At 47.7% G+C, this 24,911-nt stretch overlaps 1 protein-coding gene across 3 annotated transcripts in view; it reads left to right on the forward strand.

Annotated features, from left to right (window-relative positions):
• Positions 1–24,911, forward strand: part of CD276 (CD276 molecule) — a 61,148-nt gene that overhangs the window by 19,513 nt on the left and 16,724 nt on the right. For all 3 annotated transcript variants that reach the window (XM_081169257.1, XM_081169258.1, XM_081169256.1), the window contains exons 2-4: positions 7,215–7,339; positions 14,670–15,020; positions 17,839–18,135. In XM_081169257.1, coding sequence (XP_081025383.1) covers positions 7,291–7,339; positions 14,670–15,020; positions 17,839–18,135 — 697 coding nt within the window. In that variant the 5' untranslated portion in view covers positions 7,215–7,290. The remainder of the gene's footprint in view (positions 1–7,214; positions 7,340–14,669; positions 15,021–17,838; positions 18,136–24,911) is intronic.

Here is a 24,911-nt window from a genome sequence, read left to right on the forward strand (position 1 = left end):
TTTATATAAAAATAAATACACACGCCACAATGAGAATGATAATTAGAGTGCCAGGAATCTGTGGGGAAAGGGCAGTGGCTAGAATTAGGCAAGTCTTTGATAGTTGTCTGTGTTTTGTAGAATGTCTAAGGCGTGGCTAGGCAAACTAAGGCCTGGGGGCCGGATCCAGCCCAATCGCCTTCTCTATCTGGCCTGCAGACAGTCCATGAATCAGCATGTTTTTACATGAGTAGAATGTGTGCTTTTATTTAAAATGCATCTCTGGGTTATTTGTGGCACATAATAATTCATTCATTCATCCCCCAAAAATATTGTCCGGCCCCTGACAAGGTCTGAGGGACAGTGGACCGGCCCCCTGCTGAAAATGTTTGCTGACCCCTAGTCTAAGGGATCTTCCTAGGCATGTTTGAAGCAGTAAGGGGACACCTAGACCAAGTTTTTGACCTACCCGCTGAGGGTTTTGCATGCACACTGCCCCCAAACTAACTAAACTCCTCAACCATCATTCTTTTTATATATACCCTGCTCATCTGACTGGGCTACCCCAGCCACTCTGGGCAGCTTTCCACAAAACATAAAGGAACAAAACAAAACATCAAATGTTAAAAGCTTCCCTATACAGTGGAACTTTGGTCCCAAATGGCTTAGTTGACAAACAAATCGGCTCCTGAACGCCGCAAACCTGGAAGTAAGTGTTCCGGTTTGCAAATGTTTTTCAGAAGCCAAATGTCTGTTTTGGCTGTCAACATTTTTTCCGGGGCCAATCAGCCAATCTGAAGTCATGCCTTGGTTTTCGAACATTTTGGAAGTCGAAAGGACTTCCAGAATGGATTGAGTTTGAGAACCAAGATACCACTGCACAGGGCTGCTTTCAGATGTCTTCTAAAGGTTGTATAGTTACTTATGTCCTTGTCATCTGATGGGAGGACATTCCACAGGGCGGGTGCCACTACCGAGAAGGCCCTCTGCCTGGTTCCCTGTAACCTCATAGTGAAGGAACTGCCAGAAGGCCCTCGGTGCTGGACCTCAGTGTCTGGGCTGAATGATGGGTGTGGAGACGCTCCTTCAATGTATACAGGGCTGAGGCTGTTGAGGGCTTTAAACATCAGCACCAACACTTTGAATTGTGCCTGGAAACATACATTACAGAACCATGGCTTTCCCCAAAGAATCCTGGGAGCTGTAGTTTGTTAAAGGTGATGAGAGTGGTTAGGAGACCCTCCTCACAGAGTTATAATTCCAGAGTTGCTTGTAAAGAGAGACTGGTTGTTAAACCACTTTGGGAATTGAATCTGTTTGGTCACTCTACCGACAACGTTTATATTTCACATTTCTTATGTGAATAAGTCTCTTAATAAGTCATTTTCTGTTCTCTGGGCTGGAGGCTTTAATGGCCTGTTTCATTTGCATTTGCTCCGCTTTCCTTTTTATTGAAAACACACACAGAGAGAAATGTTTAGATACAAAAAAGAGAAAATCAGTAATTAAAGTCCCCCTTCCAAGGGGAATAGGAACTGCCCAATTAAGAGGCAATTAATCGGTAATACCATTGCTGCTCTGAAGAGGACACAGTTAGTGACAGAATAAACTCATGGAGGAAGTTTCCAATTAATAGTGCAGAGGATCTTTCATGGCAGAATAATCTCAAGGAGGAAGCTTATAATTAATGGTGTAGGAGACCTTTGAATGGAATTTGCCTCAAAGTCAACATCATGGCGGATCTTGGCATGGAGGTGAGCAGTCATGGAGATTGTAGCTATATTAAGTGTTATGAGGATCTGCTGTGTTAATTCTGTTTCCAGTTGACTGTGTGAAAGTTAGCAATATGGGCTCTTGGGCTGAAAGCAACACTGACCACCTTTCTTAGGTTTTAGCATAATACCATCTACATTTCTTGAGGGGAAGATACCAGAATATACATTGTAATTTAAACTTGCATACATCTGGGTCTGCTTAAGATGAAAAATTTTGTCTGATGCATTATATTATGTACTGAAGTTCTCACCCTGGGCCAGCAGGGGGATACTGTAGATAGTTATGCAAATGAAGGATCGAAAGTGACGTTCAGTGATTGGATAGTGTTAGAAAGTTGTTACAGTAACGTGGTACTGGAGCTCTATATAAGCAGGCTGACTGAGCCCTTCAGTTCAGTTCTGTCCTGGCCTGTGAATAAATAAGAGCTGTTTGAAGAATCGCTGTGTTGTCTGATATGTTCACCCACAACCTAACACATTACTTCTTTTTTATGTCCTGTTAATGTGCATGTTTGCATAGCCCTGATTACTGGTTTGTATTAGCAAGTAAATTAATGATTTATTGGTTGAATGACAACAAGTATGCTAATTGAGACAACAGCTCCCACAATTTCTGGCATAGATGTTTAATGAAAGCCATACTCTTGATTTGCCATCTGGATCAACCCAGAGAATAAACTTGGGATTTTCTGTATTGGAAATACATCTAAAAAAGAAAAAAAATGTTTTAAGGTTTCTGTTACGGTATGTATTCTGTTTCTGATTTTTATTCTGTGGCTCAGGGCTAAAGCAGCTAAATTTGATAGACATCCTATGCCCTTTTAAAATGTGGGGCTTTTTGGGGAGGGGTTGTTGCTTTTATATTGATTATATATTTTGTGGTTTTATATTTTGATTTTGTTCTGTGAACCATCATGGGAGTGCCCTGAGACATTACAGGAAAAAAGAAACTGTTATCCTGTATGATGGTAGCATTTGTGTGGCTGCTGGCCCATGAACTCGTCTGTGGTTTACGTAGTCACAGAATCACAGAGAGTTGGAATGACCCCAACAGAAATCACAACTAAAGAGTCCCTGACAGATGGCCATACAATCTCAGTTTATAAACCCCAAGGAAGGAGAGTCCACAACTTCCCAAGGAAGACCGTTCCACTCTCAAACAGCTCTTACTGTCAGAAAGTTGTTCCTGGTGTTTAGTCAGGATCTCCTTTTTGTAATTTGAGTCCATAGATTCAGGTCCTAGCCTCCAGAGCAGGAGAAAACAAGCCTGCTTTTCCACATCACAGCCTTTTAGATATTTGGCTATCAGATCTCCTCTTGGTCTTCTTTTTTCCAGGGTAAACATACCCAACTTCCTCAACCAATTTCTCATAAGGCTTGGTTTCCAGACCCTTGATAATCCTGACCATCCTCCACATGTAAATGTTCCGGCTTGTCAATAACCTTCTTGGATTGTGGCACCCAGAACTGGACACAGGACTCCAGGTGTGGTCTGACCAAGATGGGATAGATGGGTACTATGTAATTCCCTTGATCTGGATACTAGACTTCTGTTGATTAGACCCTGAGAACCTTTTCACATGCACTACTGTCAAGCCAGGATTTCCTCGTCCTATATTTGTGCATCTGATTTTTCCTTTGTAAGTATATAACCTTTGTCCCGACTGAAATTCATTTTGTTAGTTTGGGCCTCAGTTCTCCATTCTGTTAAGGTGGTCTTGAATCCTCTCCTAGTTTGGTGCCACCCACAAATTTGATTAGAGTTTTACAAAAAAGCATTACAACGTTTGGGCAAGTTGCACGCTTTAAATTAAATAAAAATAAGACCAAGCTGTTAGTTAAAAATTTACCAGAACCAGACAAAACAGAGCTATATCAGACTATAGAAATAGAGATTCATAAGAAAGTTAAATATCTAGGAATTTGGCTTACAACCAAGAATATTAATATTTTCAAAGACAATTATGAAAAGATTTGGAACGAAATAAAAAGGAATCTAGAGATATGGGGTAGAATGAATTTATCATTATTAGGAAGAATTGCAGCAATTAAGATGAACGCATTGCCAAAAATGTTGTTCTGGTTTCAGTCAATACAAAAAAGCATTGCACTGTAAACATCCATAGAACTAGTGTGATATTGTTGTTGTTTAGTTGTTCAGTCGTGTCTGACTCTTCTTGACCCCATGGACCAGAGCACGCCAGGCACTCCTGTCTTCCATTGCCTCCCACAGTTTGGTCAGACTCATGCTGGTAGCTTCGAGAACACTGTCCAACCATCTCATCCTCTGTCGTCCCCTTCTCCTTGTGCCCTCAACCTTTCCCAACATCAAGGGTCTTTTCCAGGGATTCTTCTCTTCTCATGAGGTGGCCAAAGTATTTGAGCCTCAGCTTCACGATCTGTCCTTCCAGTGAGCACTCAGGGCTGATTTCCTTCAGAATGGATAGGTTTGATCTTCTTGCAGTCCATGGGACTCTCAAGAGTCTCCTCCAGCACCATAATTCAAAAACATCAATTCTTCGGCGATCAGCCTTCTTTATGGTCCAGCTCTCACTTCCATACATCACTACTGGGAAAACCATAGATTTAACTATACGGACCTTTGTTGGCAAGGTGATGTCTCTGCTTTTTAAGATGCTGTCTAGGTTTGTCATTGCTTTCTAGTGTGATATAATGGTTATTAAAGCATCAGACTAGGACCTGGTAGACCAGGGTTCATATCCCCACTCACTTATGAAGCTGACTGGGAGTCCTTGGGCTAGTCATTGCCTCTCAGCCTAACCTCCCTCACAGGTGTGTCATGGGGATTACATGAGGAAGGGGGGGACCAGGTATGACACCTTGAGCACCTTGGAGGAAGAAAAGTGAGCTATAAATGCATCAAATAAACCGATAATAAAATGCACATTAAAACAGTCCCTTCGGTCAAGCGCACTGAGCATCCTTTGCGCATTGCACAGAACTGGGGGAACACTCCCAGCTGAGTTTCAGCAAGCGGAAGCCTGGAACACAACTTATTGTGAGACAAATGAATCTCCTCACTGTTTGGATGCTTCCTCCGCAGCCACAATATCCTCCCCGCCCGCCCCCCCTTGAAAAAACCTCCACAGCAAATGGGAGGAAGAGCAGCCCAGCTGCAGCTACTTCCTGAGCTGGTAGAGCCTTCCATGCTTTTCTGTCTGCAGAGCCCCCAGGAATAGGATGCCTGCAGCTGTTTTCAAAAAGCATTTGCAGCGACAACTGGGGACAGTGGTACCTCGGGTTAAGAACTTAATTCGTTCTGGAGGGTCATTCTTAACCTGAAAATGTGGATGTATTTCCCCCTAAATTGATTTTAGAACTTTGAATTTATTGTTATTCACGCTTTTATACTGTATTTTATGCTGTTTTTTGTTGTATCACAATTAAGTGTTTTAAATTTGTTGTTAGCCGCCCTGAGCCCGGTTTTCTGAACCGGGAAGGGTGGGGTATAAATAAAATTTTATTATTATTATTATTATTAGTATTATTATTATTAACCCGATGTACCACTTTAGCTAATGGGGCCTCCCGCTGCCGCCACACGATTTCTGTTCTCATCCTGAAGCAAAGTTCTTAACCCGAGGTACTATTTCTGGGTTAGCGGAGTCTGTAACCTGAAGTGTCTGTAACCTGAAGCATTTGTAACCTGAGGTACCACTGTATTAGACCCATCAAGGTCTGCCAAATAATGGCCAGGTATTTAAAGCACTATTTTAGTAGAACAAAGGGGTGGGGAGGGAACGACTTTGGGGCTTTAAGAAGCCCAAGTTTGTTAACAGTTACTACCCCCCCCCCAAAAAAAAATGATGGAGTTGATTTCTCAAGCATTGTAAACCAGGGGTGCCCAAACTTTTTTCAAAGAGGGCCAGATTTGATGAAGTGAACATGTGTGAGGGCCAACCAAAGTTTTACAATTTTACCCAGAAGTTGTTGAGCCCTTTTCAAAGGATTTAACCCCAAAGTTGCTGAGCTTTTTCTTACAATTTTACAGAACATATTCTGCCACAGAGGCCTCATTAGGCCCCCATAACGGGCTTTGGCCATGCCTGTTGTAAACAATTCCATATAACTTAACAACATAATGCAAATACAAGATGTAAGTGGGAACATGGTCTAGAGAATGAATCATTCTTTCCATTTATCTCGGAAATTCAGGAAATAGCACGCATGCTTACAAATTCTGAAACTGAATGAAGAAAACAGGCACACCAAAGAAAGTAGTCTGTTTTCAAAAAGTAGGCTTGGTTATAGTGCAGGGGAGGGAAAAATGTATTTCATTTAGATCTAGGGGTCTTAGGAGACCATGTCAGAAGGTGGTGGCCTCTCTTTCCGAAGGTTCATTGGCCATCTATCAGGGACTCCTTAGTTGTGATTTCTGCTTTGCAGTGGGTTGGGCTAGATGACCCTTGGGGTCTCTTCCTGTCATGGCTAAAATGGCCGCTGTTTCTTTAATGCTTAAAAAAGCTGGGTCAGCATGAGTCAGCAGCCTGCACCGGGTTGTATATATAGAGTGAGAAATGTTGGGTTGGGTTGGTTGGTTGGTGAAAGCTGGTAGTGGTGATGTGTGTATAGTTGGTCAGTCGCTTTTGCAGAAAGACTTCTAAGAATAAAAGCAGAAAGTACTCTGCAAGGATACTCTTCTGGTGGCCTCTTTTATGCCGACCAGGGGCCGAGGACCAGGCTGAGGCGACAAAGGAAGGTCAGAATCCTTTTGCTTTTTACAAACACCGACACTTCCAACTCTGCAGTTCTATGATTCTATCACTGGTATACGCCGTAAACCATTTAAAAGCCTATTTTGGCATCAAGCAGGATAGAAATTTCATTAGTAACAACAACGTGTGCCTTACTGGTCTTTTGTCAATCTCCGACACAGCCAACGGGTCTTGCAGAGAGAGACTTTGTTTTGTTTCAGAGTCCTTGTTTTGTATAGTGATGCTGACTTGGCGACATCAGTGGGGCTGGGGATGCTGCAAGACCACGTCTTCCACCACCCCTGACCATTGGCCCTGCTGGCTGTAGCTGATGAGAGTTAGATCCTGACAGTATCTGGAGGCCCACCGGCTTCCCAGCCCTGCTTTACAGAGAGAAGCTCCCTGCCCCAAAGAGAGTCCAATCTAAAATCCGAAAGGGTCATTGGGACCGCAGAGGGATAAGCAGAGGCAGGATGTGTGATTATTTCAGGAGTGGTGAAGCTGTGACCCTCCATATGCTGTTGGACTACAACTCCTCTCATCCTTGACCATTGGACCTGCTGGCTGGGACCCTGGAGAGTTGGAGTCCAGCTGCATCACAGAGCGACGGGTTCCTCAGGTGTGCTTTGCCCCATCTTCTCTAGAAGTCCCTGAGGGTTATCAAAAGGAGCCGACTAATCGAGAGATGGAATCGTCTTTTGAGGAGTTCATGGGTGATTTTTTTTGGTCCTTTTTTCCCTCCTAGGAAGGTGTGAAGATTTGCTCTCCCTAAAATTGCATCCCAGCGCTCCGTCCCTAAGGGAGCAAACATTGCAAGAAAGATGTGCTTCCAGTTGTGGATCGCTGGTCTTCTGCTGTCAGCACTGGCTGGTAAGGAGTGGGGATAATTGTGGTTTGTGCCTCTGCAAGATTCTGTCCTGGATTCGGGGGCTTCTGATTTTCAGGAGTGAGACCCAAACCTTTACACCTATTTCAAAATATTTCCAGGATTTTGCAGGCTGGAAGAGAGGGGAAATTGAGGATTCCTGACCATGCCCTGCTCTCTTTAGTCTTAGGTTTGTCCGCTGGTTCACAGGTGGCCAGGAATGAGAGAGTCTCCCATCCGAGACCCTGGACAATGGCTGCCTGCCAGAGTAAACAATATAATGGTACCTTGGTTCTCAAATGCCGAAAACCTGGAAGTAAGTGTTCCAGTTTTCGAATGTTTTTCAGAAACCGAACTTCTGATGTGGCCGATGGCTATTGTTTCCAGGGCGCCTGCACCAATCGCCTTGGTTTTCAGACATTTCGGAAGTCAAGCAGACTTCCAGAACAGATTAAGTTTGGCACTTTTGTTTTTGGCATTTACTGCATTTTTCGCTCTATAAGACGCACCAGACCACAAGGCGCACCTAGTTTTTGGAGGAGGAAAACAAGAAAAAAACTATTCTGAATCTCAGAAGCCAGAACAGCAAGAGGGATCGCTGCGCAGTGAAAGCAGCAATCCCTCTTGCTGTTCTGGCTTCTGGGATAGCTGCGCAGCCTGCATTCGCTCCATAAGACGCACACACATTTCCCCTTACTTTTTAGGAGGGAAAAAGTGAGTCTTATAGAGCAAAAAATACGGTATTTTGCGTTTTTGTTTTTAAGGCTTTTTCGATTAATTTGTTTTTGTGACTGTGAGGAACCCACTTCAGCTATTGATTGATTGTGTGACTGCGGAAATGGATAAAAAAACCCCATCCAAACAATAACCATCATCAGTGCAGGTAAGAAAAAAAATAAATTTTTGTTTTTATCATCTACAATACTCTCTTATTTATTTTATAGTGCAGTACATTGATTATTGCTTTCATTTTATGGATCAATGGTCTCATTAGATAGTCAAATTCATGTTAAATTGCTGTTTTAGGGGTTGTTTTTAAAAGTCTGTAACGGATTAATCCATTTAGCATTACTTTCTATGGGAAAGCGTGCCTTGGTTTTGGAACGCTTTGGTTTTGGAACAGACTTCTGGAACGGATTAAGTTTGAGAACCGAGGTACCACTGTACTGGGTTAGGTGGCTCATGAGCCTGATTCAGTGCAAAATAGCTTCATACATTAACCCAGGACTGAGGAACTCCAGGCAAAGGTACTAAGTGTGGTTTGCAGCCTTCTGCATGCAGAGGAGATGCTCTAACCCAGGGGTCAGCAAACTTACCGCACCTCGGGCCGGTGTCTCCAGCGCCGATTGCGTGGCGGGCCGGAGGGTGGGGGAGCGCATGCCCATAGGCGTGCATACATGCTATTTTCGGCACACTTCTGAGTCAGAGGAACACCGGAAATAGCTTGTGCGCACATGCGTGGGCCTCCTCTGACCTGGATGTGTACTGGAAATAAAGCTTGCGCATGCACAAATAACACTTGCACATGCGCATAAGCTATTTCCGGTGCTCCTCCAACCCGGAAGTGGGCAGCCGCGCAGCGCAGCGCCGGTAAGAGTGGGCGGTGGCAGTGGGTGGTGGGGGTCACCGCAGGCTGGATAAACGAGTCCCTTGGGCCTTATCCGGCCCGCGGGCCTTAGTTTGGGGACCCCTGTTTTAACCACTCAGCAACAGCCATCCCTCACTCTCCTTCCTTCCCAGGTTGGAAAGGAATACTACACAGGGCTTTGCATGTAGCTGAATAGAAAGCTCAGAAAGCCAAAGGGGCAGCCCTCCTCTCTGGAGTTTATGCTGGCTTGGGAGACATCTGGAGGCAGAGATTTAGGCGGAAGCAGGAGGGGCCGACAGCTAGACTTGGCAACATCCCCTGCATGCTCTCTGCTTGTATGCTGGTTTTGACCTTTAAAGCCCTTCACAGCCTAGGACCCTCGTACCTACGGGACCACCTCTCCCGGTATGCCCCACGGAGGACCTTAAGGTCCATAAATAGCAACACCCTAGAGGTCCCGGGCCCTAAGGAAGTCAGATTAGCCTCAACCAGAGCCAGGGCCTTTTCAACACTGGCTCCAGTCTGGTCGAACGCTCTGCCTCATGAGACCAGGGCCCTGCAGGATCTGATTTCTTTCCGCAGGGCCTGTAAGACAGAGTTGTTCCGCCTGGCCTTTGGCTTGGAGCCAATTTGATCCCCTCCCCCACTTTCTCCTCCTGTGAAGAGGCTGCATCTTAATGTTTTAACGTTGTATTTTAATCTTGTTTTCTAAGTTGTATTTTAATCAACTTGTTTTTATTATTGGTTGTTAGCCGCCCTGAGCCCGGTCTTGGCTGGGGAGGGCGGGGTATAAATAATTTATTATTATTATTATTATTATTATTATTATTATTATTATTATTATTATTATTATTAAAAATCTGGCTTCACTTCGAGTCTCCGAGTCTCCCTTCTGACCTGCTGATGATCCAGCCCTGATGCTCAGGGGTAGATAATAATAATAATAAATAATAATAATTTATTATTTATACCCCGCCCATCTGACTGGGCTTCCCCAGCCACTCTGGGCGGCTTCCAAAAGAATATTAAAATACTATGATACATCAAACATTAAAAGCTTCCCTAAACAGGGCTGCCTTCAGATGTCTTCTAAAAGTCTGGTAGTTGTTGTTCTCTTTGACATCTGGTGGGAGGGCGTTCCACAGGGAGGGCGCCACTACCGAGAAGGCCCTCTGCCTGGTTCCCTGTAACTTGGCTTCTCGCAGTGAGGGAACCGCCAGAAGGCCCTCGGTGCTGGACCTCAGTGTCCGGGTAGAACAATGGAGGTGGAGACGCTCCTTCAGGTATACTGGACCGAGGCCGTTTAGGGCTTTAAAGGTCAGCACCAACACTTTGAATTGTGCTCGGAAACGTACTGGGAGCCAATGTAGGTCTTTCAAGACGGGTGTTATATGGTCTCGGCGGCCGTTCCCAGTCACCAGTCTGGCTGCTGCATTCTGGATTAGTTGTAGTTTCCGGGTCACCTTCAAAGGTAGCCCCACGTAGAGCGCATTGCAGTAGTCCAAGCGGGAGATAACCAGAGCATGCACCACTCTGGCGAGGCAGTCCGCGGGCAGATAGGGTCTCAGCCTACGTACCAGATGGAGCTGGTACACAGCTGCCCTGGACACGGATTTAACCTGTGCATCCATGGACAGCTGTGAGTTGCATGCAGAAGGCCCCAAGTCCGATCCCTGGAGATCTCCAGGTAGGGCTGGGGGCGACAGCCTTCCCAAACCCTGGAGAGATGCTGCCAGTCCGTGCAGGCAGCACTGAACCAGGTGGACCAATGGTCTGAGTCAGCAGAAGGCAGCTTCTGATATTCAGTTAGCTGTATGACTGGGTTTTTATGTAAATTTGGGATCTGTCCGGGTTACACACACACGGGAGTAGCCGTACTCTGCAATGAGGTTCAGTCCTCAGATAGAGAACTGTTCCCCATCATTTTCTTTCACGATGCTCAGCGTCTTGATAGACAATGCACTGCTCAGGTTCCTTTTGCAGCGACTGGATTCATAAAATCGGAGCAAGGGTGACATCTAGTGTGCGAATGGAGGAACTTCCAGTCTCCCTCTCTTCCCGCTACATAATAAGGCGACTGGGGGAAGTCAAACTTGGAATTGCTTAGAAACAATAACAAGCCTGTTTAGTAATAAGCACTATGGTTAGTCAGACGCCTGTGCTTCCTTCCTCGCAATCCTGCTCACCAGGCAACCTGAAAGGGTTCCCTGTAATTTCAGATTAATCAATCACGGTTTCTTAGAGAAATATTTCTGTATTTGGATGTATTTACATAGGCAGTTAAGGGATGCGGGTGGCGCCGTGGGTTAAACCACAGAGCCTAGGGCTTGCCGATCAGAAGGTTGGCGGTTCGAATCCCCGCAACGGGGTGAGCTCCTATTGTTCGGTCCCAGCTCCTGCCAACCTAGCAGTTCGAAAGCACAAAAGTGCAAATAGATAAATAGGTACCGCTCTGGTGGGAAGGTAAACCAGAAGCGGCTTAGTCATGATGGCCACATGGCCCGGAAGCTGTACGCCGGCTCCCTCAGCCAATAAAGCGAGATGAGCGCCGCAACCCCAGAGTCGGCCACGACTGGACCTAATGGTCAGGGGTCCCTTTACCTTTACATAGGCAGTTGCTTCTGAACTTACCAGTTTTGCTGGAGAACATGCCTCTGCTTTGGGTCATGCAGTGCATGATTAAACTATGGAATTAATTATCACAAGGTTCATTTCTCTTTCCAATGCAGCAATATTGGTCTTTTGGCCCCAGTAAGGGCACAGAGAATCCATTTACGTTGTCCAGTTGTCAAATCCCATATAGTGGGTATATAGTTCAAAATAAGAATATCCTCTGAAAATATTAGCTTTTTCGCACAGTCATATTTATATAATCCACTACATTCTCCCAAGACTTAGTAAGTGCAGGACATTGTAAAAACCTGTTTGAAAAAAGCATTCTTATTACAGCTCCAATAAAATGCTGTTTTTCTATACAAACCTAGTGGAGTCCAATAATTCTACAAATTGTTTTTTGTTGTAGAAGTTATAATTTAAGGTCCAATTAAAACCATCGCCCATTGTCTAGGCAATCCTGGTTGACAGGTAAAGTATACATCCTTTGCTCCACCCACTTTCACCTCCGGCCCTGCCCACTCCCAGCATGTGGCCCCCAAAAGGTTGCCCAGAAAGAAATGCATCCCTTGTCCTGGAAAAGGTTCCTAGCCTGGCACGATTAGATGAATTCCCAGAGGATAGGTCCGTTGGTTAGAACATGGTGCTGATAACGCCAAGATTGCAGGTTCGATCCCCATACGGGACAGCTGCATGTTCCTACATTGCAGGGGGTTGGACTGGATGACCCACAGGGTCTCTTTCAAGTCTGCAATTCTAGGATTCTAGATCAGTGTACGGCTTTTCACCGCGATGGCTGAATAGAGACTCCGTGTTCAAAGGCAGTGTACCACTGAACACCAGTTTCTCTGTGTGAGTGTGCATAGAGGACAAGGTGGGATTCCTAGAGGACTCTGTTTGCCCCCTGTGGGAAATGGGATGGTGCACTTGGACAGGCCTTCCATATGACCCAGCATATCTCTTCCTTAGTTTTTGTCTGACACTGTCCTTTATTCAGGCTTCCTCTTCATCTGGTACAGAAAAGAGAGGGCAGATACTTCCTGCAAAAGAAACCTCGAGCCTTTCCTTGTTGCTGTCACCCGTACTTGATTGATGGAAGGTGGCCGTGGGCTTTGCACCTGCAAATAATGCTATTGTCTGTCTAGTTCCCATGCTGATTCGTTAAAAAAAATAAAATCAGGAAAAAGTTGCAACACCTCCTGCTGGACAGCAGGGGGCAGCAGTGCTCCGCCATGGCTCCTGGCTCCTTTTGGTCCCAGTGCTGTGTTCTGGAGCTGAAAGGGTCATACTGTTTGCTCATTATCAATGCAGGCAGGTTTGGGAAGCCCAGCTGATAAGACCCCCCTCTTGGGCTTACTGGTGTGGTCCAAAGGAATGCAGAGCAATGCATCTGGCACCAGTTTGGCTGCAGAAGTTGCTGGAAGGAGGCGTACGAGGCACCATCTAACTGTTTTAGAGACTCCACTATGGATTTGTGTAGGTCTTAATCCTTACCCTTTTCTTCTCCTGAATATATCTCACAAAGCAGTGGAGGTTTAGGACCAGAGTTTTCCTTCTCCTAGATCAGGGGTCTGCAACCCGCGGCTCCAGGGCCGCATGTGGCTCTTTTACACCTTTGCCGCGGCTCCGGGGCGGATACTAACGAGGGGAAGAGGCGCATTGTGCGCCCAGACACTCCCCACTGTGGCGGGCGCTGTACTGGCTGTGACGTTGCATGGGGGCGGTGCGTGCGTTAGTCACGCACCGTCCCGACGTCACCTTCCCGCCCGCCTGCCCGCTACATTGTAAGGGACATGTACGCTGGTCACTGCATTGAAAGGGGGCATGTACGCTGGTCACTGTTTTGAAGGGGAGTGAACAACACACACACACACACAAAAGGTAACTTGTTAATTTAACGTTTATTTCTATCAGGAGAAGTAATTCTGACGGGTCAAACAAAGAAATAATAAAAAAGTGACAAAAAAGTTATTTTTATAATGACGAGTTTTGCGGCTCCCAGGTTTTTTTTCTTCGGAAACGGGTCCAAGTGGCTCTTTTTGTCTTAAAGGTTGCAGACCCCTGTCCTAGATGGACTACCTTTCCAGGTTCATGAGCCTCATCAGCCCCTCACTTGCCCCTGCAGCATGTGCAGAAACTGTCTTCTTGACCGTTGGACTCGCTATTGATCTCGTCCGCTTAATCCACTAGAGCAGGCACCCCCAAACTTAGCCCTGCAGATGTTTTTGGGACTACAATTCCCATCATCCCTGACCACTGGTACTGTTAGCTAGGGATGATGGGAGTTGTAGTCCCAAAACATCTGCAGGGCTGAGTTTGGGTATGCCCGCACTAGAGCCTGTCTTCGCATTCAGAAGAAGTCCCTATCTCACCAAGGGCTGGAGACCCATTGGCCACCTTTAGCTGATTTTGCCATCCAGTCGAAGCCGTTTCCTGGGTGTGGCCGCTGTCGCATACTGACAGCTTCTGGAAGCCACAGGCAAGAGCTGAGTGCAGGGTGGGGAACCAAAGGTGGACAAACCACCCCAGAAGGAGCACGATTGGGCTCCTTTGCCCCTCACCCTGCCAAGTGAGGATAATAATAATAATAATAATAATAATAATAATAATAATAATAATATTTTATTTATACCCCACCCATCTGGGTGGCTCCCAACAGAATATTAAAAGCACAGTAAAACATCAAACCTTAAAAACTTCCCTAAACAGGGCTGCATTCAGATGTCTTTTAAAAGTAGGATAGTTGTTTATTTCCTTGACATCTGGTGGGAGGGCATTCCACAAGGCGGGCACCACCACCAAGAAGGCCCTCTGCCTGGTTCCCTGTAACGTCACTTCTTGCAGGGAGGGAACTGCCAGAAGGCCCTCAGCGCTGGGCCTCAGTGTCCAGGCTGAATGATGGGGGTGGAGACGCTTCTTCAGGAGTGAGTGCAAGCTGTGGTTGTCATCCAACAGCATACTGTGGTTTGCGCAAACCAGAAGATAGCCAATGCAGGCAATTCAGCCAAGAGAGGAGGCCGTGAGCGAGAGCACGAGGCTTGTTCTAGGGCTTTGTCTTTTTTGTGACCTTCCCTTTTGCTGCCGAATTCTCACTGCTGTGTGTCTTCTCTCCCCGCTTGCCTCCTCACAACCAGGAGCTGTCGAAATCGTGGTCCCCGACGATCCCGTGGTCACCCTCTTTGGCCGCGACGCGACTTTGTGCTGCTCCTTCTCCCCGGACGCCAACTTCAGCCTGGACGAGCTCAGCCTCATCTGGCAGCTGACGGACACCAAGAGGCTGGTGCACAGCTTTGCGGGTGGCCGGGACCAGCTGGCCAACCAAGGGAGGAGCTACACCAACCGCACGGCTCTCTTCTACGACCAGCTGCCCAGGGGCAACGTCTCTCTGCTGCTGCGCCGCGTCCGGATTGCGGACGAGGGAAGCTTCACGTGCTTCGTCAAAGTCCAGGGCTACAGCAGCGCGGCCGTCACGCTGCAGGTGGCAGGTGAGAGGGAGGGCAGCAGGGCTCCCCAGGGGCCATCGGCCACCCTCCCTCAGGGAGTCCCTAGGCCAGTGGTTCTCAAGCTTTCCCCCCTGGGGCACCCTTTCAGAATAAACATTTGCTCACGACGCAACAACATTTCTGTCAATAAGAAATGCGTTGTAAAACACGCAGAAACAGCCCCTAGCAGTGCTTGATTTGTAACACAGAACACAACTACCGTATTTTTCGCCCTATAAGACGCACTTTTCCCCCTCCAAAAATGAAGGGGAAATGTGGGTGCGTCTTATGGGGCGAATGCAGGCTTTCGCTGAAGCCTGGAGAGCGAGAGCGGTAGGTGCGCACCGACCCCTCTCGCTCTCCAGGCTTCGCGGTCCTCTCCCCAAGCAGCGGAATGCTCCCGCTGCTTGGGGAGAGTTGCCGGCATCCCGAAGCCTGCGCGCGCTGATCCCAGCGCCTGCAGGCTTCGCGGATCTCTCCGCAAGCAGCGGGAACGTTCCCGCTGCTTGGGGAGAGTTGCCGGCATCCCGAAGCCTGCGCGCGCTGATCCCAGCGCCTGCAGGCTTCGCGGATCTCTCCGCAAGCAGCGGGAACGTTCCCGCTGCTTGGGGAGAGTTGCAGGCATCCCGAAGCCTGCCCGCGCTGATCCCAGCGCCAGCAGGCTTCGCGGATCTCTCCGCAAGCAGCGGGAACGTTCCCGCTGCTTGGGGAGAGTTGCCGGCATCCCGAAGCCTGCGCGCGCTGATCCCAGCGCCTGCAGGCTTCGCGGATCTCTCCGCAAGCAGCGGGAACGTTCCCGCTGCTTGGGGAGAGTTGCAGGCATCCCGAAGCCTGCCCGCGCTGATCCCAGCGCCAGCAGGCTTCGCGGATCTCTCCGCAAGCAGCGGGAACGTTCCCGCTGCTTGGGGAGAGTTGCAGGCATCCCGAAGCCTGCCCGCGCTGATCCCAGCGCCTGCAGGCTTCGTGGATCTCTCCGCAAGCAGCGGAAACGTTCCCGCTGCTTGGGGAGAGTTGCAGGCATCCCGAAGCCTGCCCGCGCTGATCCCAGCGCCTGCAGGCTTCGCGGATCTCTCCGCAAGCAGCGGGAACGTTCCCGCTGCTTGGGGAGAGTTGCCGGCATCCCGAAGCCTGCCCGCGCTGATCCCAGCGCCTGCAGGCTTCGCGGATCTCTCCGCAAGCAGCGGGAACCACCGCTGGGCTCCCACGGCTTGCAGAGAGCTGCCTGTTTGCGGGCTGGGGTCGGGGGAAGCTCGGGCTGCCCCAGCCCCGCGCCTGGGGGGGAAATAATTTTTTCCCTTTATTTCCCCCCCAAAAAACTAGGTGCGTCTTATGGGCCGGAGCGTCTTATGGGGCGCAAAATACGGTACTTTATAATATGATCACGGGACATGTAGAAAGTATAAAACCATACAGCTACATATTCTGCAAATAAAAAATAATATTATTTTGATACTATATTGTACTATGCCCAGTATACCTGAAGGAGCGTCTCCACCCCCATTGTTCTGCCCAGACACTGAGGATCTCCTACGAGGGCCTTCTGGCAGTTTCCTCACTGTGAGAAGTGAGGTTACAGAGAACCAGGCAGAGGGCCTTCTTGGTGGTGGCGCCCGCCCTGTGGAACACCCTCCCATCAGATGTCAAGGAAATAAACAACTATCCTGACTTTTAGAAGACAACCCTGTTTAGGGAAGTTTTTAATGTTTGATGTCTTATCATGTTTTCAATATTCTGTTGGAAGCCGCCCTGAGTGGCTTGGGAAACCCAGCCAGATGGGCAGGGTATAAATAAAAAAATATTACTATGATTATTATGCTATACCACACTGAAATGTTTAAATGTTGATTGTCCTGGACTGGGCAGAGGAGGAATGGTGGAGACCGCCTCCCCATCCTGACCCTTCCAGGGAGCAGGAAGAGGAAGACAGTATAAATTGACAACAGAGGTTTGAGGGAGGTCGCAGCTCAGAGGCAGATGAGGGGAAAAGCTGGGAAATCATGGGAGAGTCAGAGCAACACCCAGCTGACATGTTGTCATTAGAAAGCACCCCAGACCCTCCATCTCCCAGAACCTGGCGAGCCTTAAAAGTAGGAGAGCAAAGAGCTCAAAGACAGAGGGCACATAGCAGCAACTGCAGTAGTGATGAATGAGGAAGTGGGAGAGACAGGAGTGGAAATTCACTCAGGACAACGTCATTATCCAAGAGGCTGGGTTCTAGAGCCTCTCTTTGTAAAGTTTGAAATAAAAAAGGACGGTAAGAAACTTTTCCTTGTCTTTATACTTTCCTGGGCAACCAGCCGGGAACCACTGACAGCATCCTGACAGGTACATCACACACTTTGAGAACCATTGCTAAAGGCTGAGTCCTGGTCCCCCTCCCCCATCTTGCATTTAGTCCCTTACATTTCTTCATCAATTTGCAATTCTTTAAACAGAAAAAAGATCACAAAGATTCCTTAGCATTCCAGGGAAACTTCTTTGCTAATATATGCATGTTTTTGCAAGCAATATAATGCATTTCGAATACAGTGGTACCTCGGGATGCGAACGGGATCCGTTCTGGAGCCCCGTTCACATCCTGAATAGAATGTAAGATGTGCATGCATGGGTCGCATTTTGCCGCTTCTGCGCATGTGCGTGACATCATTTTGAGCGTCTGCACATGGCGAGCGGAGCGCAACCCGAAAGCGCTCAACCTAAAGCACATTCAACCCGAGGTATGACTGTAATGTGAGGGTTTTTTTAATGTTACCTTTGTTGATATATGATAAGGGATGTACTTGCGGGCTGAACAGCATTCCACCTGCTCCTCATCTTCCAGCTTTCTACTCCAAGCCCAACTTGAACCTGGAGCCCAACAAGAACCTGAAGCCAGGAGACCTGGTCACAGTGATATGCCACACCTTTTCCGGCTACCCTGAGGCGACGGTGCTGTGGCAAGATGGCCGCGGCAACAACATAACGGAGAACATCACCACCTCCCAGGTGGCCAACGAGGAGGGCCTCTTCGACGTGCGGAGCATCCTGCGGGTGGTGCTGGAACCCAACAGCACCTACAGCTGCTTAGTGAGGAACCCTTTGCTGCGGCAGGAGACCCACGCCTCTGTCACCATCACAGGTCAGCTGGGTGGGAGCAGGGAGGGGAGGGTGGCTGGGGGCTGGCATGCTGCTGGGGGGCTCTGTGTGAGAAAGGTCTGGCTGCTGCTCAGAAAAGGCATAGGATCAAGGCCAGGTGGGGAAAGGGAAGCAAAGAACCTAGAATTCTAGAATTGGAAGGTCTGCCTCTTGCCAGGCCTCTGCAATGCAGGAATCGCAGCTCAGGAATCCCTACATATAAAATTAAATTTTCTGTTTTACAATTCAAAATACTCATTTTACATTCTTAAGATATCCATGACTTCCCTTCTTCTCTTTCCATGGTTCATTTTACATATCATAAACCCTGCATATTTTACAGAAACTATACCATTCAGTATTCCATTATTACATCCATCAAAACTTATTTACACTGTTGAATTTATCTTAATGCTGCCAGTGTTTTCAGCTGTACACAATTATTTCCCTTATATTCAGTAAACGTTTTCCAATCTTCTTCAATTCACTTTCAGTATAATATTATTATTTTTACATTTTGACTTCCCATCCTTAGATCTGTGATGTTCCTGTTGTTTTCCTTTATCTGCTGCCACAGCTGCCATTTATTGTATTATAAGTTTTGTCACAGTCATTTATTTGTTCTCCTTCCTATTATTCAAATCCTGCTTGTGATTATATTTGAGTATAGCTTTTTTCTCACATAGTCAGAAAAGAACCTCCAGCAAAGTTCTCATCTTTTTGATCTCTTATTTTTGCCGGCAGGTTTGCCATCCCTGCAGAGTGTATTATCTTTCGCTTTAAAACCCACTCTTCTTTCACTGGGACTTCTTTAGAAACCTCCAATGAATTAGCTTCAAAACCTTCAATGAAGGACAGCTTACCAGCTTCCGAGGTGGTCGGTTCCACTGTTGGACAGCTCTTATTGTCAGAAACTTCTTCCTAATGTTTGGTTGGCTAGTGGCCCCTCTAGTCTCATGCCCTGTTTGGATAGCCAGGTGTAGAGAAACTAGACAAATCTGCAAACATAAAGTTTATAGCAATTGCTCTGCATAGTTCTGTCTCTGCCCCTATCCACCGCCTGCTTGTGGCTGTCAGGAGTTCAGCCTACACTCAAGTAGGACCCTGGCAGAGACACATGCCCGACTGGCATGTTCTCTCCCTCCTGGTCAATCGTTCAGGAGCTTCAAAAGCTTTCTTCAGCCCGAACATCACAGCGACCGATGCCAACCAACACCAGCACATTTAGGGATCCACAGAGTTTGCGCATCATGCGTGACAGACCTCAGCAACTCAGCATTTTGGCTAATCTACTTTATTTACATATAAACACACACGGAGCACTGCAACATGGCTCCCTCTCTCTCTAGCATCAGACAGCAAAGAGAAAAAGAACAAAGGACAATAGTGCCACTTCACGGAACACAGTAACACAAACATCCTGTCTCCGTCACTTCCCACTTTGTGGAGTCAAAACATATACCGTCATGTGATAGACAAAAATCCCATGACTGCAATCGTGGAGCAGGAATTCTAACAGTGGCCCCTGGAAAGTTATCTAGAAGAGAGTGTGGCCCCTGGACTGAAAAGGTTTCCCCACCCCAACTTTCACCCTGCCTTTGATTTGAAAGCTGAAGAGGTGGCCTCTCTCCCTGACTTCCTTGCACCCGGGCACAGGAGGGATTTTTTTTTTGGGGGGGGGGTCTTTTGTGTTCCCTCCCATGATCCGAGACAGAATTTCTGAACAGGTCCCTGTCCTGTTGCCTGGCCCAAGCCCTCGTTTATCTGCATTATTTGGGCTGCGGTTAACTCGGTGCACAAAATATCCTGGCTGGCTGTCGGCAGGCACTCGGGAGCGGATGTTTGATGGCTCTTGCAGGGCTCTGGGATGCTGCTGCTGCTGCCTGGTGACAAGCTCCAGGAATACGAGCACGGGAGAGGGAGATGCTGAAACAACTCATAAATAACGGCAGCAGGGACACTTTATTAAGCGCTGTTTATTGTACAGGACGATCCTTCGGCAGGGCTGCTTCTCTGGCCCTTAATGTCTTGATTCTGTGTAAGAGTTTTCAGTGCTGTTTATTCCAGCCAGCCTTAGTGGGGAAGGAGGCTCCTAGAACTTTTGCAGTGAAAGGGATGGTTTGAGGGTGGGAGAAAGTGGAGAGGAGAAAGGGCTGAGCGCAGGGTATCTCGTAGTTCTGGACCAAACACTGTCATCCGGGTGCATATGGAAGGAGTGGGGTTAACTGTTGTTCGACTTTCCATTCTTCTCATCCCTGACCCTTGGCTTTGCTGGCTGGGGCTGACGGAAGTTGGAATCCATCTGTAGACCTGGGTGATATGCTAGTAAATTGTCTGAAACTGGTATGGTGTTCATGTCATGATACCAGTTTTAGACATTTTGAGCTGGCAGTGCATTGTGGTGGCCGGGGAGCTGTGATGTATTCCCAGCTCAAATTGCCTGCAGATGGCAAAGGCACAGGCAGGCAGGCAGAGGTGTGAGCCAGGGAGGGCTTGTGTGATGGCCTGGGAATCCGATTCAGAGGGTGAACCGGAGGAATCCCAGCCTGCACAGGAGTCCCCGCCTCAAGGGCCGGCTGAACTGGGGCAGGGCCTTGATTCTGAAGCGCCTGCACCTGTGCCGGATCCTCAGGAGCAGGCACCAGGTGAATCCACTCTGGCTCCGGAGGTGATTGAGGACACAGTACCTACAGGTGTGCCTCTCCCAGCCCAGTCAGGGGAAGGTGAGTCTCCCCCTGGGTCCAGTAACCCTCCAGCCTCTCCTGAGCTGCAGAGGCTCAGGACAGAGAGGCGGAGGGAACTGGTTTCTCCCAGGAGGAGTGCTCGCCTTAAGGCCAGGAGAGGCAGGTCTCCTGGGGGCCGGGACCGCCCCTGGCCTCAGAGAAGATAAAGGCCAGACAGCCCGGTCCCAGGTTGTGGGAGCAACGTCATTGAAGAGCTGTTTCGGCCAGTACCCAGTCCTGTTCCTCCAGAGTTCCTGTCCTTGCCCGGCTCCTCGCTTTGGACCCCGCTTCGCCCGTGGAGGACTGTCTGCCGACCCTCGACTCAGGTCCTGGACCTCGCCCCACGGTAACCTCCCCCGGGACCAGCGCAGTTTGCTCAGTAGGGCTTGGTGTTGTATCTTGGCTGCTTCTTCCTCCCCTATGTTGGGGTGGAAGAAGCAGCCAAGATACATCGCAGACATCGCAACATATTAGCATATCTCGGTATTTCGCTGCTGATATATCAATGCTGAAAACCAGATATCGCCCAGTCCTAACCATCTGGAGGACCACGGATTTCTCACCACTGGTGGACAAGAAACTAATGTGCATGCACACTGCTCGTTTCCATTAGTGCAGCCAGAACACTGGGCCTGAGGCAGCTGTCTCACTTTGTCTAATGACAGAGCTGGCCCTGCTTTGAGAGCTGGTGGGAGGGAGCAAAGTTTCAGAAACTGAGCATGACCACTGAGAAGGCCCTATCCTTAACCCTTGTCCCCACCTTGTTTTTTGTGGTTCTGCCAACCTCTGAATTGCTTCAAGGATGCTGATAAACCACCACCACTTCCCACCAGACTATTTCTTATCAGTCTTGGTTTTATATATATAAAAAAGATTTCTTGGTTTACAAATTATCAGTCTTGTTTTGACTACAGCCCTGTTGGCACTCACTGCTGGCAAATGCTGTTAGAAGGACTGATGGCCAGTGTTATGTACTGAAGTTCTCACCCTGGGCCAGCAGGGGGAGACTGTAGATAGTTATGCAAATGAAGGATTGAAAAGTGACGTTCAGTGATTGGATAGTTTTAGAAAATGGCAACAGTTACAATTGTTCTGGAGCTCTATATAAGCAGGCTGACTGAGCCCCTCAGTTTAGTTCTGTTCTGACATCTGAATAAAGAAGAGCTGTTTGAAGAATTGCTGTGTCGTCTGCTATGTTCGCCCACAACTTAACAGCCAGGACTTTGAATTGTGCATCATCATCATCATCATCATCATCATCAATTGAATTTGCTAGTGGCTTTATCTGGCCCAGGGCAACCCAAAGTGACTTCCAACCAACCAAGACAACCCCCCCCCAACCGCCACATAAATACATTAAAACCAAGGTGAGAATGAAATACTTTAAGCAGACCCTGTCCTCTTCAAAAAGCTCACAGATAGTTAAAGGTGGAAGCCTGGTTATAAAGGAAAGTTTTTGCCTGGTGCCTCTATATATACAGTGGTACCTCGGGTTAAGAACTTACCGTATTTTTCGCTCCATAGGACGCACTTTTTCCCTCCTAAAAAGTAAGGGAAAAAGTCTGTGCGTCTTATGGAGCGAATGTGTGTTCCCTGGAGCCAAATCGCTGTTGTCCTATGCTCCTGGGCTGCTCTTTGGGGGTGGGGGGAGGAGCCACGGTGCTCTGCCCGCAGCCTCTGCTTTCCCCGAAGTCCCGACAAGGTTTGCAAGCAGCGGGAAGGCTGTGCGCTCCCAGGCTGCTCTTTGGGGGTGGGGGGAGCAGCCACACTGCTCTGCCTACAGCCTTTGCTTTCCCCTGAAGTCCCGACAAGGTTTGCAAGGTTTGCAAGCAGAGGGAAGGCTGTGTGCTGCTGGGGTGCTTTTTGGGGGTGGGGGGAGGAGCCACACTGCTCTGCCTACAGCCTTTGCTTTCCCCTGAAGAACCAACAAGGTTTGCAAGGTTTGCAAGCAGAGGGAAGATTGTGTGCTGCTGGGGTGCTTTTTGGGGGTGGGGAGCTACACTGCTCTGCCTACAGACTTTGCTTTCCCCTGAAGTCCGGACAAGGTTTGCAAGGTTTGCAAGCAGAGAGAAGGCTGTGTGCTCCTGGGGTGGGGGTGGGGAGCAGCAAATTGCTGTCTCTCAGTGCCTCCTAATTCAGCTGCAAAGGATTGCCTAACTGGATTCTGAGCTCCATTTGAAGTTTAAAAATAGTAAGTTTGGGGATTTCTTCAAGTAGCAGTTTTGGGGAAATAGTCATAAATACATGCAAAGCATCTCCACAAACCAGTAATAGTAATTTCAGCTAAAACAGAGCAGGTATCTGGCTCAGGAACAGTTTAAACTGCACAGCTATAACCAGACATCCTGTGTGTGTGGACCATGTTCCTAGTAGCTAATCTTTACTGCTGAAAAGAGGCTCTGATATTCCACTCCAACTCTATAATTCATTATACAAATTCTTACAAGTACAGTCCACCTATACTAAACCAAAAACATTGTGTTCTCTTGGTATTGAATGGAAGCTATTTATCTGCCCTCTTTTCCTCCTCTGTTCTTTGCTCAGTCACTCCATTTTGAATCTTCCTTTCAAAACAACCATGCCTGTTTTGAGAAAACTTCAGAGATTTAGGAACTGGAGCACAATCATTTGATCTTTAGCTTCACAGTATTTTAATATTCTTTTGGAAGCCGCCCAGAGTGGCTGGGGAGGCCCAGCCAGATGGGCGGGGTATAAATAATAAATTATTATTATTATCATCATCATCATCATCATCATCATCATCATCATCATCATCTTTTTGCTGTTCCTCCATACTCCAAGCACTTCTCATTTGCACAGCCCTGGTTTCTCTCCCTGACTATTAATATTCTTGATTAATAACAGTAAAATGCTCAAATTTTAGTTTTTGTGACTGCTGCCAATACTAACTTCCCAGTGATAATGAAAACAGCTACATTATAATGGAATGTGTCCTTTTTCCATTCTCATCATTATATACCATGGCTCGCTTTAAAGCAGCAAAGTGGACAGGAGCCACACACTTTGCTGTTTTAAATAGTTTAGTACAAAATTTGAGTCAGATTTTTTTTCTTGTTTTCCTGCTCTAAAAACTTGGTGCGTCTTTTGGTCAGGAGCGTCCTATGGAGCGAAAAATACGGTAATTTGTTCTGGAGGTCCGTTCTTAACCTGAAACTGTTCTTAACCTGAGTTACCACTTTAGCTAATGGGGCCTCGAGGTATTATTTCTGGCTTAGCGGAGTCTGTAACCTGAAGAGTCTGTAACCCGAGGTACCACTATATAATGACGGTGCCAGACGAGCCTCCCTGGGGAGAGCATTCCACAGACGGGGAGCCACTGCAGAAAAGGCCCCTTCTCATGTTGCCACCCTCTGGACCTCTCAAGGAGGAGGCAAATGAAGACAAGCTTCAGATGACGATCGTAGGGTCCTAGTCGGTTCGTATGGGGAGAGGTGGTCCTTGAGGTATCGTGATCCTGAAATGGATTAGAAGCCAGCAAAGCTGTTGCATGTTGTTGGCAGCATGGAATTATCCCAGGAGTCCAGAACTTCCAAAAGAGAGGCTTTCCCCTCTGGCTCTATTAGCACAGCATATGGAGGAACTATGCACCAGCTTGAGGATGATTCCTGAATCTAGCTGCAGTCGCCGCTGAGACTCGCTCTGTTCTTCCCCCCTCTTGACAAATATAACTTGTAAGTTCTGAGAGACAGGGGCCTGTCTCTTTTGCTTATGCTGAGCACTCTGTGCATTGATGCTCTCTCTATTCCCTAACCTAGTGCCTTCTATATGTTAACTGAGCTACAACCTCATCATCCCTGACTGTTGTCCATGCTGGTTGTGGCTGATGGGAGTTGAAATCCAACAATATCCAGATGGCGCCAGCTTGGGGGAGCCTGCCTTCTATTAGTGATAGAATCATAGAATTGTAGTGTTGGAAAGGACCCTGAGGGTCATCTAGTCCGACCCCCTGCAGTGCAGGAATCTCAGCTAAAGCATCCATGACAGATCACCATCTAACCTCTGCTTAAAAGGAATTAGATTCCACAGCCTCTGGTGG

This window comes from Podarcis bocagei (genome assembly GCF_964188305.1).
Source record: "Podarcis bocagei genome assembly, chromosome: 14".
NCBI classification, from domain to species: Eukaryota; Metazoa; Chordata; class Lepidosauria; order Squamata; family Lacertidae; genus Podarcis; species Podarcis bocagei.